The 17,214-nt window shown below is 35.6% G+C and overlaps 1 protein-coding gene across 1 annotated transcript in view; it reads right to left on the reverse strand.

The window, feature by feature from the left end:
• The window catches only part of TRHDE (thyrotropin releasing hormone degrading enzyme), a 395,717-nt gene that overhangs the window by 105,484 nt on the left and 273,019 nt on the right, over positions 1 to 17,214 (reverse strand). Inside the window, exon 7 of the mRNA XM_058742021.1 lies at positions 12,693 to 12,758. Coding sequence (XP_058598004.1) covers positions 12,693 to 12,758 — 66 coding nt within the window. The remainder of the gene's footprint in view (positions 1 to 12,692; positions 12,759 to 17,214) is intronic.

Consider the following 17,214-nt stretch of genomic DNA (forward strand, 5'->3'; position numbering starts at 1 on the left):
TGCCCTGGTAAAGGACTTTGACCACAACAAGCTCACAAAATAGATAAACTATATTCTTACTGGTAAAAATACACTGCCTTCTGTAAATCAAGATGCTCACGGACTATAGGGTTCGTACATGGAGTTCCTCACTTCCACTCCTTTACTCATTCAGACCTAGTGCTGGTGACTAGTTGAGAAAAAAAAATGCAACTCAATTGATAAAGAAGTGTGTGTGTATTTAGAAAACTAAATAGGAATTCAGGCTGATCCTTATCAGTCATGTGATCTTGAGTAAGGTATCTATTTTCTCTAAACTTTAATTTCTTCGACTGCAAAGGGTAGATAATATAATACTTGAGAAGACTGTGCACAGAAAATGACATAAAGCAAGTAAAGCTCTTAGAAAAAATGCCTGCCACATAAGAACCCAAGAAATGTTAGCTATTTTAAGACCAAGCTCAAGGGGTGGGGGGGGGGGGGTACCTAGAGTCAACATCTTCAGCCTCACCTCCAGAAGTCAAAATGTCCTAGTGACTCAAGGGAGGGAAATTATATGGACAACCTGGAAGGAAGGTAGTGCTTAAGGGGATTTTTTTTTTAAGTTTATTTATTTATTTTGAGAAAGAGAAAGGGTTAGCAGGGGAGGGACAGAGAGAGAGAGAGAGAGAGAGAGGGAGAGAGAGAGAGAGAGAATCCCAAGCAGGCTCCATACCACCAGCGCAGAGTCCAACGCAGGGCTCAAACCCACAAAACTGTGAGGTCATGACCTGAGCCAAAATCAAATGTCAGATGTTTAACCAACTGAGCCATCCAGCTGCCCTAAGGGATTTTTTTTTAAAGTAAAAGTGCATGCTCGTTTCGGCAGCACATATACTAAAAAGTAAAAGTGCAAGAAAAAAATTAAGGCCACAGTTTTTTAGGTTTGAGGAAAGCTTAGAAACCTTTCTCCTCCCAGGTCTGAAAAAAGAAAGAGACCTGGAGGGCTCCTGAGTTGTGCAGTCTAGTGCCCTATTTTTCACCGAGCTCTGCTCAGGTGACAAGCCACTGGTTGCTTGTGACTTGGGGTGGCTCATGAAATAGAAGCACTCATTAGTGCCCCTCGGCACAAAATAGCCATACCTACGTTGGCACTAAAACAGCAAAAACACTAACACTAACATTTAGGTGACCACAAAGACAAAGCTTCGGCAAGATATATACCAAACATTCAAGCAACAAATGCTATCTCACTTCTTTCCCATTTACTGATCAACCCACTCCAGGAAACCGGTATGACAATATATCAGTGTAGAGGAAAACAAAGGCTCTTCATCATATACTCTGGACTGAAAAAGTTCCCTGGGATATCCCCATATTAATGGGCATGGCATTAGGAGAATTCAACAAGGACAAATTACATTTCCCATATGCTCCAAAGCACGGGGATTTCTTTTATTCAGTGTTCAGATCATATATACTTGTTAAGACTCTTTATCAATGGCAGGTATTTGTCTATCAGATTCTCTTTTTGTTTCCCCAATTATCCAGCTTATATTTCATAGCTCATCTTAATCATTTTATAGCAAATAGCCTCGTCTCCTTTGCAGCTTTGTCCTTCAAGGACACTAGGTGGTGAAACCCCAATACTGGATGAATCCAAGTATTTTCCTTCTCCAGGTCTGCATCATGCTGCTAAGCATCATGGGAGAAAATAAGGCAATCAGTTTAGTGTTATTATAAATTCATAATTCCCTAACTCAAATAGGCAATCAATACAACAGCCATGCCGTCCTTCCCTTCCCAATCCTTAATCTTCAAACCTCTCTCTGGCCCACTATTACCTCACTTTCAGCTACTGACCTTGCTGAAAAAACACGGAAAAAATCAAATTCATCAGAATTTTCAAATTCCCAGATTTACTGGAAGTATATCTCCTATCAGACATAAGTTCTTTTACCGTCTTAGGGACTCATGTCCCAGTTATCTCTTACTTCTCTAACATTTATCATGCTCTTCTCATCCTGGCTCCTTCTCTACCAGACCAACTAGTACAACAGTCCCCCATCTTTAAAACAAAACAAAAACTTTCCTTAGCCTTATCCCCCTTTAACTACCTACCCTAATTTTCTGATCTCCTTCCTTGGCAAATTTCTTTAAATTTTATGCTACATACACATGTTTCTACTCGGACATTTCCCCTTCACTCTTTAATCCATGCCACGGATATCAATAAATCTGCAAGCTGCCAAAAGAAATACTTTCCAGTCTTTACTCCACCTCTCAGCTGCATTTAACCTCATTGATCATTTTCTGAATCTTGAAATAAGCTTTTTGCTTGACTTGGGGGACACCACACCCTTGGTATTCTGCCTGCCTCTCCGGCTGCTCCATATCAGTCTCTACCCTGGGCCACTCGTCTTCTCTCAACCTCCAAGGGTTACAGCTCCACAGGGCTTGTTCCCAGGCCTTTAACCCACAAACATTAGGATAATACTTAGGTACCTCTTCTTCCTCACCTCTCATACACATCTTTCATCCAATCTATCCCTTGGTCCACTTATTCTACCTTCAAAAAAACACTTTGGGAGGTGCTTGGGTGGCTCAGTCAGTTAACTGTCTGACTTTTGATTTCAGGTCAGGTCATGATCTCCTGGTTTGTGAGATTAAGCCCCACATCAGGCTCTGCACTGACAGCATGGAGCCTGCTTGGTATTCTCTTTCCCCCTCCCTGCTGGCGCTCGCTCTCTCTCTCTCTCTCTCTCTCTCTCAAAATAATTAAATAAACATTTAAAAAAAACATTTTGAATCCATCCATGTCTCTGTGTATCTACTGGCTATTTAAGTTGCCATTATCTCTCACCTGAATATTCAAATATCTTCCTAATTTTATTACCTGATTCCTCTCTTGGTATGCAGATTGCCCCAAGCCCAGTGTGTTATTACAAGTTTCCAGATAACTGCTTTAAACACAAATGGAATGCTCTGGTTTCTCTTCAAATCGCATAAATCTTTCGCCTTTTAAATACAAACGGAACCACATCACATTCCAGCTTAAAACTGATCCGATCCGTAGCATCCCGCTGCACTCACAGAATAAAATCCAACCTCCTCAGCACAGTCTCCTTTGGCACTCTATGATTAGTTCCTGCCCTCCTCTCCTACCTTCTCTCTCGTCCTTACTAACTCTGCTCGGACACACCAGTTTCTTTCTTTTCCTTGAACTTAGTTCTCTGCTCCAGCCCCTTGCAGGCCTTTCCATATTTCCAAAATGATCTCCTTCCTCCCCAGCCTTTTCTCACCTTCAGACCTCAGTAGACATTCCTTCTTCTGGAGAAAGAGTTCCTGAACACCAAATCTAAAATTGCCTGACCCATCTGCCCATATGTTCTCTCACAGTGTTCTATTTTTTCCTTCCCAGCATTTCTCACATTTAGTAAATATCTATGTATTTGCTTTTTTTTTCCTGTGTAGGGTCAATCTTACCCTGTTATATATGATTCATGAGATCAGGGCCATATCTGCTGTATACAGCATGCTCTGAATTCTTGGTATTTATTGTGGCATCTGACATAGAGTGGGTATATAATAAGTTGGTGTGGAATAAAAGGATAACTGGACACGCCTGATGGGGGAGCAACATGTACAGTGGATATAAAAACTAAGCACAGCTGGAGCAGGAAGTGAAATCACAATTTTGGTTTATTAGCACAAAGCATTAAGAAAAGATTTTAACACTATAATGAGCTATTTCCCTTAAGGGTATAAAATGATCTGTAAAATAATCGCTGGGAGAGACCTTGAGCAGAAGAGAACAGGTGAATATAAGAGACTGATTGCAAAAGGAAATGAGATTCGGTACGACAAATGAATTCACCATTTCTTTGTGTGCTATATTAGCACACAGCCCTCTCTTCCACAGACAGAAACAAGAGGTAGATCAAATGTTTTTAATGCATTTGAACCTTTTATAACTCATTTTCCAAATATGTAACTTAGGGGAGACCTTTGGCACTCCTCCTAAGCCACTAATTTATAACATGTGCTTTTTCACAATAACATTAAAATATTTAGATATCATGGGGAAAATGAATGTGTAGTAAATATGTTATGGTTCATTATTTTTACTTTATAACCATTTATACAAAATTATGAAAGTGAGAGTAAAACTTCAATCTTCAAATGGGTAAAACACATGGATGATTATGTCACCAAAGAATGAAATGCAAGAGAATATATGAAAAGTTTTCAACATCATTTGTGATAAAAATATATACACTGAAATAGCAATTGGGTAATTTTTTACTTAGTAAATTAGTAAGAAAATTATTTTGAAAATAGGATCCAATGCTGTTTGTTCAGTGTATTATAAAAAGAGAACTTTCAAACTTTATGCCTACTCCTACATATTAGCTTAACATTTTAGAAGAAAAATTGATAACATGATTCCAGAAATTGATATGAAGAGACAACCAAAATATAATAGGAAGATCTATAATTTAAAGACCATTATGGTGCTGTTTAACAAAAACTGGAAAGTGATCTAGATGGTCCCAAACAAGGAAAAAGCTAAATTTATTAAAATATATTATGGTACGCCTGGTATTAAACTATGTAATAGCATCACTAAGCATTTATAAAAATATGAGTAATAAGAAAAACCATCTTCCAAATTTAGGAGGGTTCTTTAGGAGTCACAACAACATTGACTACATTGCCAAATATGTAGTTCTAGGCTATTACGTGAAGGTTCTGAAAAGGGCCCATAAAAGAAAAAGAAATGATTGAAGGAAAAGAAAGGAAACTGCTCATGCAAGAGTTAAATAGGTTAGAGGAAAAAAAATGCCTCTAAGGTAAGTTTATTGTATCCTGAACTAGCAATCTGATCAAATGTAGAGTCTTCAAGGACTGAGAGGCATTTTGCAGATAGATGTACGCACGGGTGTGTATATTAAAGACTGGTGTGCATTTACACACATAACAGCATATGAATATACATACTCCTCAACAAAATGTGTCTAATAGTTTCACAGATACATTTTAAATAAAGTTATCTTAACTTTTTATGTTTATTTCTGAGAGAGAGAGAGAGAGAGAGAGAGAGAGAGAGAGAGAGAAAGCACAAGCAGGGAGGGGGCAGAGAGAGAAGGAGGCACAGAATACAAAGCAGGCTCTGGGATCTCAGCTGTCATCACAGAGCCTGACACAGGGCTCCAACTCCCAAACTGTAAGATCGTGACCTGAGCTGATGTTGATGTTTAGCCAGCTGGGCCACCCAGGTGTCCCATAAATAAAGTTATCTTAAATATCACTTTATAAAACCAACTCTTCTTAGCTAAAATTTATAAAATATCTTAAGCCCTTAAATAACAGGTAAGAGAAAACCAATGAATATAACTTTCTAAAACTTCCTGTTGAGCTTCATAAATGCCTGCAGGATGACCAAACAGAGGTGTATGTCGTTAATAATAAAGGCTTTTTAGTTGATGCTAGATGGTTACAGTGGTCAGTTAACAACATTTAACTCAGAGGCAAAATGACGAGGATTCAATCAGTAGCTGTACATAAATTAATTGAAACAGATGAATAGAGATTATTTCGCACTGACTGAGAAATATGAATAACTATTGCTACTTAATGTTTAAACTATTTGTTTTTTATTGGCGATAGTATTCTTGATTCTCAAATCCATGGAATATTTCCTTATAATTAATTTTTTTCTATCTAACATTCCATTAATTTTAGCTTTGTAGTTAGGTCTTTAATAAATTAAATGATAATTAGGTCAAATCCTATGATTAAAACCACCAGCAACGATAACATCATTATCGTATGGTATTGAGTGATCACAACAAATTATCATGAAGTGTTAACCTTTCTATCTATAGTAATTCTAAAACTGCACAGTGATTTAAGTGAAACATAGAGAAATCTGAGCAAAAACTGTCTGTGGTTATTCATTTTACATTAAGCATGATTCAGCTACCATCTGGATGAAAACACAATACTGTCTCTTCAGAAAGGAAATTATCTTCGACACACTGTCTCTCTTCCTCTATTATTTTATGACTTTCCATTTTTCTGAAAAATCTACATGCAAGGGAGCAGACGCTCTCTCACAAATGCAAGCCGGAAGTTATCGAATAAAAATCCTGTGTACACATGTTAACATATAACTTTTCACTGGAACACAAGTTATTGAGTATGTTGTTGCTACTAACAATCCCTCTGGCTTTGTGCCTGTCATTACCTTCAGGCTGTCAGAGTTTTATGAGCACAAACCAATAATAATGATATTTCCCTTTTGCTTTTTATCCACACCTCATTGCCTTACATTGATTTGCATAAGCAATTTCTACCCTGATAATTGGAGCCAAACATCTTGTTCTGGGTTACCTTATGGAAAAGAGCAGTTAAATACTAATCAAGAGAAATCTTTCTTATTCAACCATATTTTAGATGATATTGAATTACCTTCATTGGTTGAGCAAGAAGGTAACGTATTTTCTGACATGGATTTCAGGGTTTGAGTTTATATCAAGCTTAATGATGTTTCTTCATAATTTGAGTTCCCTGGTGTTGACTCATAATAACATGAAGGATGGGATCGTGAGGTTTAAATCATTAAAACAATACTGCTTTTGTTTAAAAAGAAAAAGCAATAGTACTATGTGCTAATTATTTTTTAATAGCTACTGAGACAATCAATGTTATCTGAGGATTCCATAATTATAGCCTTATTATTTTATTTCCAGAAAAATCATAGAAAAAGAGAAAATTGTAACTAGGATATTAAAACAAGTAAAAATTATATAAGAAATGTCCACATCATGTAAAAAAAATTCTATCTAAAAGAATCATTAGCTGAATTACTTCAGAAATAAGTCTATAATACTCATGTAGAATGGGGATGTGATCTATAGGAACTTAAGTTATAAAAAAATAAATAAAAGAAGTAATTCCTAATTTACTGATCATATGCATAAGCATTGCTACATGTGGGTGAAAATTAACAAATATGCACTCAAACAATAATATCCCCAGGAAATGAAAGATGTAAAAACTGACGAATGATTCAGCAATGCTTAAAAAGTATTAGGGGTTGAACATGGAATGAACTATGACTGCACTCAGGAGAATACAGTGTCACCAAAACCAGATGAAGAAAGTCTTTTAAAGCACTTTTTGGATAAAGATGGTGGGTTGAACAAACCCATCTAATTTTGCTCCTTCCAAAAACCTAATTAGAACTACTCTTAGTGTATGGGTATAAATTCTTTGTGATACCCAAATATCTTGATTTTCTGAAGTATAGCAGTGGGCTTTCCTGACCTTTAGTCCTCTAATCCTTCCAACAGTTTTGGAAAATTCGTATACCCTGTGCTAAATCCTATTCTGCTTGAAATACCTAGAATAGTTCAGTGTTGCTACTATATTAGGCATCAAGAGTGGTATATTCCAGGAAAAGACCCTCAGAGATGGGAAATTTCCATCTGTATCGGATGGTAATCTATGGTTTTCATGGTCAAATTTTCTTAAATAATTATATACAATTGTCTAAATTGAAGAACATACTTTGGGAAAACAGATATTGCTTCAATAGAACATTATCAGAGAATACAGAATTACAAAGTCTTTGGGATCAAAGTCTATTTCTGACTAGACAGAAGAGAATTGGAATGGGGACCCTGAAAGTCTAAATTCCACTGAACCTTCCTTGACATCAAAAGCAGCTCTTCTAGCCTCTGAAAAAGTTAGTTACCACTAGTTTGATTCCCTTATAATAACACTCATCAAGGGGGATGCCGATTCTCTTTAAGACAAACCTCCAATTCACTTCAGTGCCATCAGACCCACAGGTACAGTTGATTCCAGCCAATTTCAGGAATACAAGCAGAAATTCTGACTTTAGGGGCACCTGGGTGGCTCAGTCAGTTAAGCGCCCAACTCTTGATTTTGGCTCAGATCATGATCTCATGGTTTCTGAGTTCAAGCCCCACATCAGGCTCTGTGCTGACAGTGCAGGGACTGCTTGGGATTCTCTCTCTCTCTCTCTCTCTCTCTCTCTCTCTCTCTCTCCCCCTCTCTCTCTCCCCCCCACCCCCACTCACACTTGGGTATACTCACTCTCTCTCTCTCAAAATAAATAAACAAATTTTTTTAAAAATTCTGACTTTAGAAAAGATAGCATATACACTAAAAATCGCCAAGAAATTTCAAAAAGTCCTTAGAAAATGTCATCTGAGACAACTGTATGCACATGTAATGTATCCAGAGCAAAATATTAAAATGTAACATAATATGAAAAATAACAAAAAAGCAAGAGAAATATAAGCAGTTTCTTAGTAGTGGGCAAAAAGAAACATCACCAGCAAAAATTCTCTGTCATAGCAAATGCTAGTCTGATTTGACTATAGCTACAGTACTATGTACGTTGAGGGCCATATAGTCTTAATATTCAGATAATAACTAAAGACTCAAGAACAGGGAATCACTCACTTTTGTATATCTAGTTTACAAATTTTCCCATCAAATTAAAATAGATGTCCCAAATTAAAGTATCAAGCCCAAATTGTCTAACTAGTAAAATGCATTAAATAAATCTTACATTTGGACATTCTGAAAGACGAAAAAATCTCAGAGAGTATTTAGTACAACTCTTGCATTTTACAAATCCAGGAAAGATTTAGTGACTTGTAGAAAGCCCCACCATTGATTAAAAACAGAAATGATAATCATTTCCATTGCCTCATGCTTCCAAAATACACCAGCTATTATTTTGGGAAATGGATTATGTAAAACAGTAGATATGTGGAGTCTGAAAAAACATAAACATTTCTATGTTTTAAAAATATATTATTTATGAGAGCATACATAATCCAACAAGGGTTCATGCTTGGTTTTCTCCACATTTCACTTTCAATTTAAACATCAAAACAGAAGCTGACATATTAATGGTAGCCAGAACTAATTTTTTATACTGTCTATTTACAAAAAGAAGTTTTGAGGCAATTTATTTTAAAATTGTACTAAACTGAACCATTTAAGCATCAAATAAAATTCAAGAAATAAGGGAATTAGACAAAAAAAAAATCAAGATGACCAAACCAAAGAAAGTCGTGATTATTCTGTATGAAACTATTTATTAGACTTCTTAATAGCTGATCAAATGAATTATATGATTGTTAGAAACAAAACTTTTCTCAAAAAGTCTCTAGAGTCCCTTTCTACTGAGGAATATATATGTGTACTGAAATTGAGAATATATTTCCCAGGGGTGCCTGGGTGGCTCAGTTGGTTGAGCATCCAATTCTTGGATTTTGGCTCAGGGCGTGATCTTGGAGTTGGTGAGATTGAGCCCCACATCGGGCTCCATGCTGACAGCACGGAGCCTGCTTGAGATTCTGTCTCCCTGTATCTCTGCCTCTGTCTCTCTCTCTCTTTCTCTCAAAATAAATAAACTCAAATTCTCAAACTTTTTAAGCTAAAAAAAAATAAAATATAAGAACACAATATGAAAGGTAGATGAATAGGGGCGCCTGGGTGGCGCAGTCGGTTAAGCGTCCGACTTCAGCCAGGTCACGATCTCACGGTCCGTGAGTTCGAGCCCCGCGTCAGGCTCTGGGCTGATGGCTCAGAGCCTGGAGCCTGTTTCCGATTCTGTGTCTCCCTCTCTCTCTGTCCCTCCCCCGTTCATGCTCTGTCTCTCTCTGTCCCAAAAATAAATAAACGTTGAAAAAAAAAATTTAAAAAAAAAAAAAAAAAAAAGAAAGGTAGATGAATATAGTTGAATTGATATTCAGATACTTTGCAAGTTAAATATGAACATCTGAACTGATCTAGAAACTTTCCAGAAACCTACTACCTTTCTATATTACTTTTATTATATTTAATCTATAAATATTATATTTATAAATTATATCTGTATTTGTTATATCTTAATTTATATTAGATTTAACATTTTATATTGTGTATATTATATAATATATACAGTTGACCCTCAAGGGTTTTCAAACCCAACATGGGTTTGAAGTGCACAAGTCCACTTATATGTGGATTCTTTATAGTACAGTATTATGAATATATTTTCTCATCCTTATGATCTTCTTAATAACATTGTTTATCTAGCTTACTTTATTGTAAGAATACAATAAATAATATATATAACATACAAAAGTGTATCAATTTACCGTTTATATTATCGGTAAGTCTTCAGTCAATAGTAAGCCACTAGTAGTTAAGTTTTTGAGAGTCAAAAGTTGTATGTGGATTTTGGACTCTGTGTGTCAAGGGGGGGTGGTGAGTGCTCCTAACCCCTGTATTGTTCAAGGGTCAGCTGTATTATATTTTATATATTTGCAGTTGTCTTAGTAAAAAACATTTTCCTTGTTCCCAAAAGCATTTAGGATGGGTCATAAGGATACAAAAATTGTAAGAGAACACAAATTTTAAAAGAAATCACCATTATAACATTGGTCCTATGTGGAACATGAAAGGCACAAGCAAATAAATTGAAGGAAAAAAGGAGGAGGGGAAAGGAAAGAAAAAGAGGAGGAAGGAAAAAAAGAAATGAGGGAAAAATATATATGAAAAGCATCCTATTTGCAATTTGGGATTGACCACACCTGTAAATCTAACTCTGGGTCTGTCTGCAATGTAAACCTTCACTTGTCATCATAGAAAAGCCATGGTTAATGTAAAAACAATTAATAGATTTCCCAAGCAGAGGGAAGCATTGAAAGTCCAGATTAGCTCCTATAACATGTCAACCAAGACTCCCCAGAGCCTTGTGGATGGGAAATATATTAATATCAACTCTATGACCACTCAGCACCACGACATGAAGTGTCTGTTCAGGAGGTCATTTCCAAAATGTATCCCATAAATCTTCACGCACAAGAGATGATAATTTATCACCTAGACATAGGGATCTACTGTAAACTAATCCAAACTGCTGATGATACACTAAATCAGTTTGAGTGATGAGTATAAATAAAGCTGCAAGCGAAGTCCTGAAGGATACAGATCCATCTGATCAATGAGATGTCACAAGGTAAATGAAATGCAATGTTGACAAACATAGAGTCCCCTCAGTTGAAAATTAACCAAATCAAGTATCAGAGCATAAAGGCACACATTAATACAAGCTTCAAATAAAAGTTTAATATAATAGGACTAAGAGGGTACCCTCTGTTTCTGAAAAAACTAAATAGTCTGGGTCAGTAGAAAAGGGTTTATTAAAAATTGATGTCTTTTGTATACCATCAAAAATACGACAGGGTAAAGAAAAATTTTACAAAAAAATAATCCTTTCCAAATAATATAACTAGAGTTATTCAATCTGCTGAGCAAATCCATACACACAGACGAGGAAAAACAATAAAAATTTTATACAGAAAATGATTTCACATCAACTTGCTACCAGGAAATCAAATTCAATTTGTGTTGCCCTAATGAAAGCTTAGATATTTTCTGGAACTGTCACAGGCTACAACTTCAGTGGGAAAAAAACATAGGATTGGGGATAGGAAGGACATTCCTCCAGACAGTTGATATTCATGGAGGGCAGTCCTTGAGAAAAAAGATTTTCCCAACTATGTGATCAGAATGGAGACTCTAGCACCCGGCAAATAGGTTCAATAGAATTCAGCTATTCTGAAGGTGTCCCTAATGGCAAGAGCTGATTAAAGTAAATTTCAACCCCTGCTGAAACAAATCTGTAAGAATATTTTCTAAAGGAAATCATTCTTCAACAAATTTATATATTTTTTTCTTTGTTGTGTTAAGTATATGTAGCTTTGTCGTAACATATTTAACTCTTGCTTTGCATTCTATCTTTTTGTTCATTTTGGGCAAAGATAGAATTATACTAAAATATGACCTAATCCCATATGTAGTTTATTTAAATTTCAAAATGAAAAGCTTTACAAAGAAGAGATAAGATTGATTGCTCTCTCTGTCTTAGCATAATTGTATTTCAGGTGAACATCAATTTACTTTAAAGGACACTTCTAAGTAGCAGAATGCATCATAAATAATTCATCAATCACAGCTGCTAGGAACATGATTTACTCCGACAGATTCAATGGAATAAAAGTTATATTTTTCTATATTTGTGTTTGCATTAAAGAGTTTAAGAATCCTCTTTTTTAAGAATCCACTCTTAGATTCCATACTTCATACTTTAAATGCAGTCAGTATGATAACACTGCTTCTTTTTTTTTCCTTTTTTTAAAACATTGTACTTCTAATTTTAAAAACATTTAAACAGCTTTGGAACAAATAACATTTTATCATATCAACAGTAAAACAACAACATAAAAGGCAAATATCTGAAAAATTGCATTAAGATTTTCTCAAATATATGTAAAGCTCACATAATTTATTTTCACTTTAAATAAACTTTCAAATTTAAGGAAAGTGAAGTAGGCTTTTAGAAAATCTTATACCGATTATTTAGAATCTCATATATTTGAAAAATATTTCAACTTAAAAATGCATATTAAACAGATCTAAATTGCACAGTAGTTCAAAGTTTTCCCAGTTGATACAGTGAGAATCCTATCTACCGCTTTCATTTGTCATATGGAAGGACATTGTTCACCTTACTCATCTTCAAGTTTTCCATGAAATTCGGTGATTTTGTATTGGCAATTTCCCAAACTGTGAAATATCTTTAAAATAAATATATTGACAAGGAAAATGTAAGACAAAATAGAAAGCATTTTACTCACTTGCAAACCCCTCTGAAATACAGAATGGCCCATAAAATTAGCCAGCATTCTAATTAGAGCAGCACCCTGTAGGAAAGAGTATTAAAAGGAGAGAGAGAGAAAGAAAAAAGAAAAGAAAAAATGTCAATCAAGTAAAATGACTCTAAAATTATCCTATATTAATCAAAAAGTCTATTTCATTCATGCTATTATACTCTTAGAAATATAAAACAAACGAAAGAATCATGAATACAGTGCCCCACTTACAGATAACAATTAAATATTTTGTTTTGCAGATCTAAAAGTTCTGTGGTTTATAAAACCAGTGACTTCTCTTGTACAGTCTTCTGGACAGAGTATCTCAAGGCAATAATAAGCTGTAATTCAGGAGTAATAAAAATTTTATTGAGCACTGTATATGACAAAGTTAATAAAACATAGTTCTTGTACTTACAAGCTCATAATCTAGTAAGGGAGGGATACCCACATCAATAAATAATCGTATTAAAATATAGCTTTGCAGTAACATAGCTACGTATCTACCCCTGGCTCAACTAAAAGTTGAGCTGTAGAAGTGGAGAGTAGGGAGTACCAAGTATTCAGACTGCTTGGATTCAAATCCTGTCTCTGACTCTCACCACATTTACTTAGGAAAATTTTTTAACCTCTCTGTTTCTCACTTTTCTCACTTGTAACGTGTAGGCAATAATAGCCCTTATTTAATGTAATTGTTCTGAAACTTACGTGAATTGATATATGTAAGGCAAACTGAGTCTGAGGAACAGTAACTGTGATATGAGTGTCAGCTACCTGTATTATACCGGGGTAATTGTTTTTATTTCCTGAATGCTTTGTTTAGAGGCTGGATGTAGCCATATGTCCACATAAAACATGTGATCAATATAAATATTTAGAATAATAGAAGAAAATACTGGTTTAAGAGTCTATTTCACCTATAATGTTATCAGTGCAAAAGGGTAGACATATAACCAATATGAAACATTCCAAATGATGATCAAGCCTGGAGAAACACAAATTTGTATATGAAATATAAATAAGCCTTCAAGAAGATATTTCAAACTGCACCAAATTTTTTAACTATGGAGCAATGGATTATAAGCAGCAAAAGTATAAATATAAATAATAGGCTGGTTTTAGGGGGAAAAATCCCTTTATGACTACATATCCCACTTCATACCCATTAGAAATTCACACGCTCCGACAATTCATTTCTTTACTAGTTGTTTCTTTTTTACAAGAGAATCATAAGAATCACACATGGATTTTTATCTTGCCTGGAACTTAACTGTTGCAGCCAGTCCAGAGACATAAAAATGAATTTCTATTGTTTGTTAAAAGTTATTTCCTAGAGTCTGAAATTTTAATGCAATCCGATACTCAGGCTCCATGAATCACCATTAAAGAAATGTCTCAAAAAAAATTTCAGTCATCACCAAAATTGCTCTCAAAATTGGTATTTTATTCACAACTCAACAAATGATAAGCTGGACAAGCCATAGAGTTTTATGCCTCTTCTGATATATTTTCCTCCCACACCTTCTTCTCTTTGCTCTTTCTTCTGCTTTTTCCTCTTTATCTTCTGCACACTTGTGTAAGTCCATAAAATATAAGCATTTATGATTCAATCAGAGGACCAGGTTAGAATTCCCTCTAGAACTTATCAGCTCTGCTCCTTGAATTTCCTTGACAAGCTCCCCTCCTATACATTTCCCAATCTAATCTTCCCACCCAGAGGGTAGAAACTGTCAGTTCCGCAGCAAAACTAACCCTTGCCACCTGGGAAGTGAGAGTTAGAATCTCAAGCAGTCAACTCAAACTCTCCTTCAGAACAGAATAGCCATCCTCAGATGATTTAAGTGTTTCCCTCCAGGTAATGATGACTTGGTCTCTTGTCAGGCTATAAAAACTATCAATTTAGCATGGTCTAATGGCAAAAGAGTTCTTTCTAATCATAAAGAATGTACCCGTTTTCCTGTCTGGGTTGAGTGCTAACAGGAGATAAAACCTAGAAATATAATCAATATTTAAAAGTTATATAATACCACCGAACTTCTTTTATTATTATACTGTGTAATTTAGTTAACTTTTAGAAAATGCTCTGTGTTGCCCACTTGAACATTTAAAATTCTCCAGAGTAGCATGCACTCTTCTATATTTAACTAGCCTTTTCTTTCCAAAGCTGAATTTTGAAAATCCCTAAATCATAGAAAACTGCATAGACAGATGGGATCTCCAACTGTTATCATTCAGCCAACATATACCGGGCACCTACTAGGTATGGATTATAACAAAGATCACACCTCTTAATGCAGGCATAACTCACCACAAACCTTTTCTAAAAAAAAGAAAACACCAACCCCCTTTTGGGGTGTCTGTAAACATTGTTTTCACCAAGTAAACACCATTTGAAATATTGTAACTTACATTCACCTGTGATTCAAAATTCTAGACCCAATCAAACAAAATGGATGTTAGACAGCCTAAGTAGCTTTATGGGGAGTAAATACACTATTTCTGCAAGATTTTTATAATTTTGAGACTTGCCTATGAAAACCCATTATTGTATTTGCTATACTAAGTTCCAGAGAGAGAAAAGGACGAAAGCAACTAATTTTTTAAGGTTTTATAAAGAATTTTTTTTTTAAAAAAGCATGCTTATAAACCCATTCCTTAGGTAGTAATTTTTCTATATGGAGTACTTTTTTCATATGAGTTCTCAGCTAAAATTTGTTTCATTTCACATTGTAGTCATCTGTATGCACATCAGTCTAATAGACACTAAACATCTCCAAAGAAAGGACTGTGTCCTCATGATTTGGTATCCCTGTTCCCCGTGCTTGGCTCAGAGAAGGTGTTCTCTTAACATTTTAACTGGATGAGAGAGAAAGAGAAATTAGCAAAAGCATAGCAATTACTTTGTATTCAGCCAGGATACACAGTTTATTACTTTATCAGTGTACTTTAGTGATAAGTAATCGCCTTGGAAGAGAGGGAGATCTTCTCAACTAATGGATTCCTTTAACATATGCTTTATTAAGTAAGGTAGTGTACTCAGTATCCTGCAGAATATAAATAGGAATGCCACAAGTCTCTATGTTCAAGGACCTTAAAGCCTCCTAAGTGAGATGAGAAGATACAACATATTATACAATGAATGACAAAAGAAAATATTTTACTCTGTTTCAGAGGAGGGAAAAATTCTAATATCTAGAGAGATGAAGGACAAAGGGGATCTAAAAAGTGATGCTTGGGGGGCGCCTGGGTGGCTCAGTCGGTTGAATGCCCGACTTCGGCTCAAGTCATGATCTCATGGTCTGTGAGTTCGAGCCCCGCATCGGGCTCTATGCTGATGGCTCAGAGCCTGGGGCCTGCTTCGGATTCTGTGTCTTCCTCTCTCTCTGCCCCTCCTCCACTCATGTTCTGTCTCTCTCTCTGTCAAAAATAAAGAAACATTTTAAAAAATTTAAAAAGTGATGCTTGGGTTGGACCTTGAAGGATGGCTGGGATTCCAGGAGCAAGGTTAAACAGAGAGTATACTATGGTAAGAATGGCTTTGCATGGTCATGTAGGTGTAAAAGTGAGAAGCACAAGTAGGGAAGACGCTACTGAGGAACAAAGGCATAAACCCAGGCAACAGAAGTTTTGATGGGTTATAACATTTAAGCAGTCATTAGAGAATATCAAATACCAAGGCTAAGGAATTGGATTTCTGTTAAAAGATAAGGAAGGATTTTGGAAAGGTGGTTTTAAAAGTTGACCCTTGAACAACATGGTCTTAAACTGTACAGATCTACTTACATGAAGATTGCTTTCAGTAAATACAGTACACTACTCTAAATGTATTTTATCTCCATTATGATTTTAATAACATATTATTCTGTCTAACTTTATTGTAAAAATACAGAATATAATACATACAACATACAAAATATGTACTAATCAACTGTTTATTTTACTGGTAAGGTTTCCAGTCAACAGTAGGCTATTAGTAGTTAAGTTGTGGGGTAGTCAAAGTTACAGGTGGGTTTTTGCATGGGGTGTCAGTGCCCCTAATTCCTACATTGTTCAAGTGTCAACTGACTTAGCTATGATATTCCAAAAAAGAAGTCAAATATCTAGAGGCAGAAGAAGCAAATAATGGTAGCAATGAAGATAAACCAGAGATAGGTTTAAGGACTAGAACAAAGATCATCTTATTTCTTTTTTATTTTTTTTAAATATTTTTTTATTTAATTTTGAGAGATGAGAGAGAGAGAGAGAGAGAGAGAGAGAGAGAGAGAGAGAGAGACCATGAGTGGGGGAGAGGCAGACAGGGAGAACACAGAATCTGAAGCAGGCTCCAAGTTGTCAGCACAGTGCCCGATATGGGGCTCGAACTCAAGAACCACAAGATCATGACCTGAGCCAAAGTTAGACGGTTAACCAACTGAACCACCCAGGTGCCCCACAAAGATCACTTTAAACCCTAAAGCCTTAGTGACTATAAGATGATATTAGCAGATATGTAGAATTTAAAAGAAAG

This window comes from Neofelis nebulosa, chromosome 8 (genome assembly GCF_028018385.1).
Source record: "Neofelis nebulosa isolate mNeoNeb1 chromosome 8, mNeoNeb1.pri, whole genome shotgun sequence".
Taxonomy (NCBI): domain Eukaryota; kingdom Metazoa; phylum Chordata; class Mammalia; order Carnivora; family Felidae; genus Neofelis; species Neofelis nebulosa.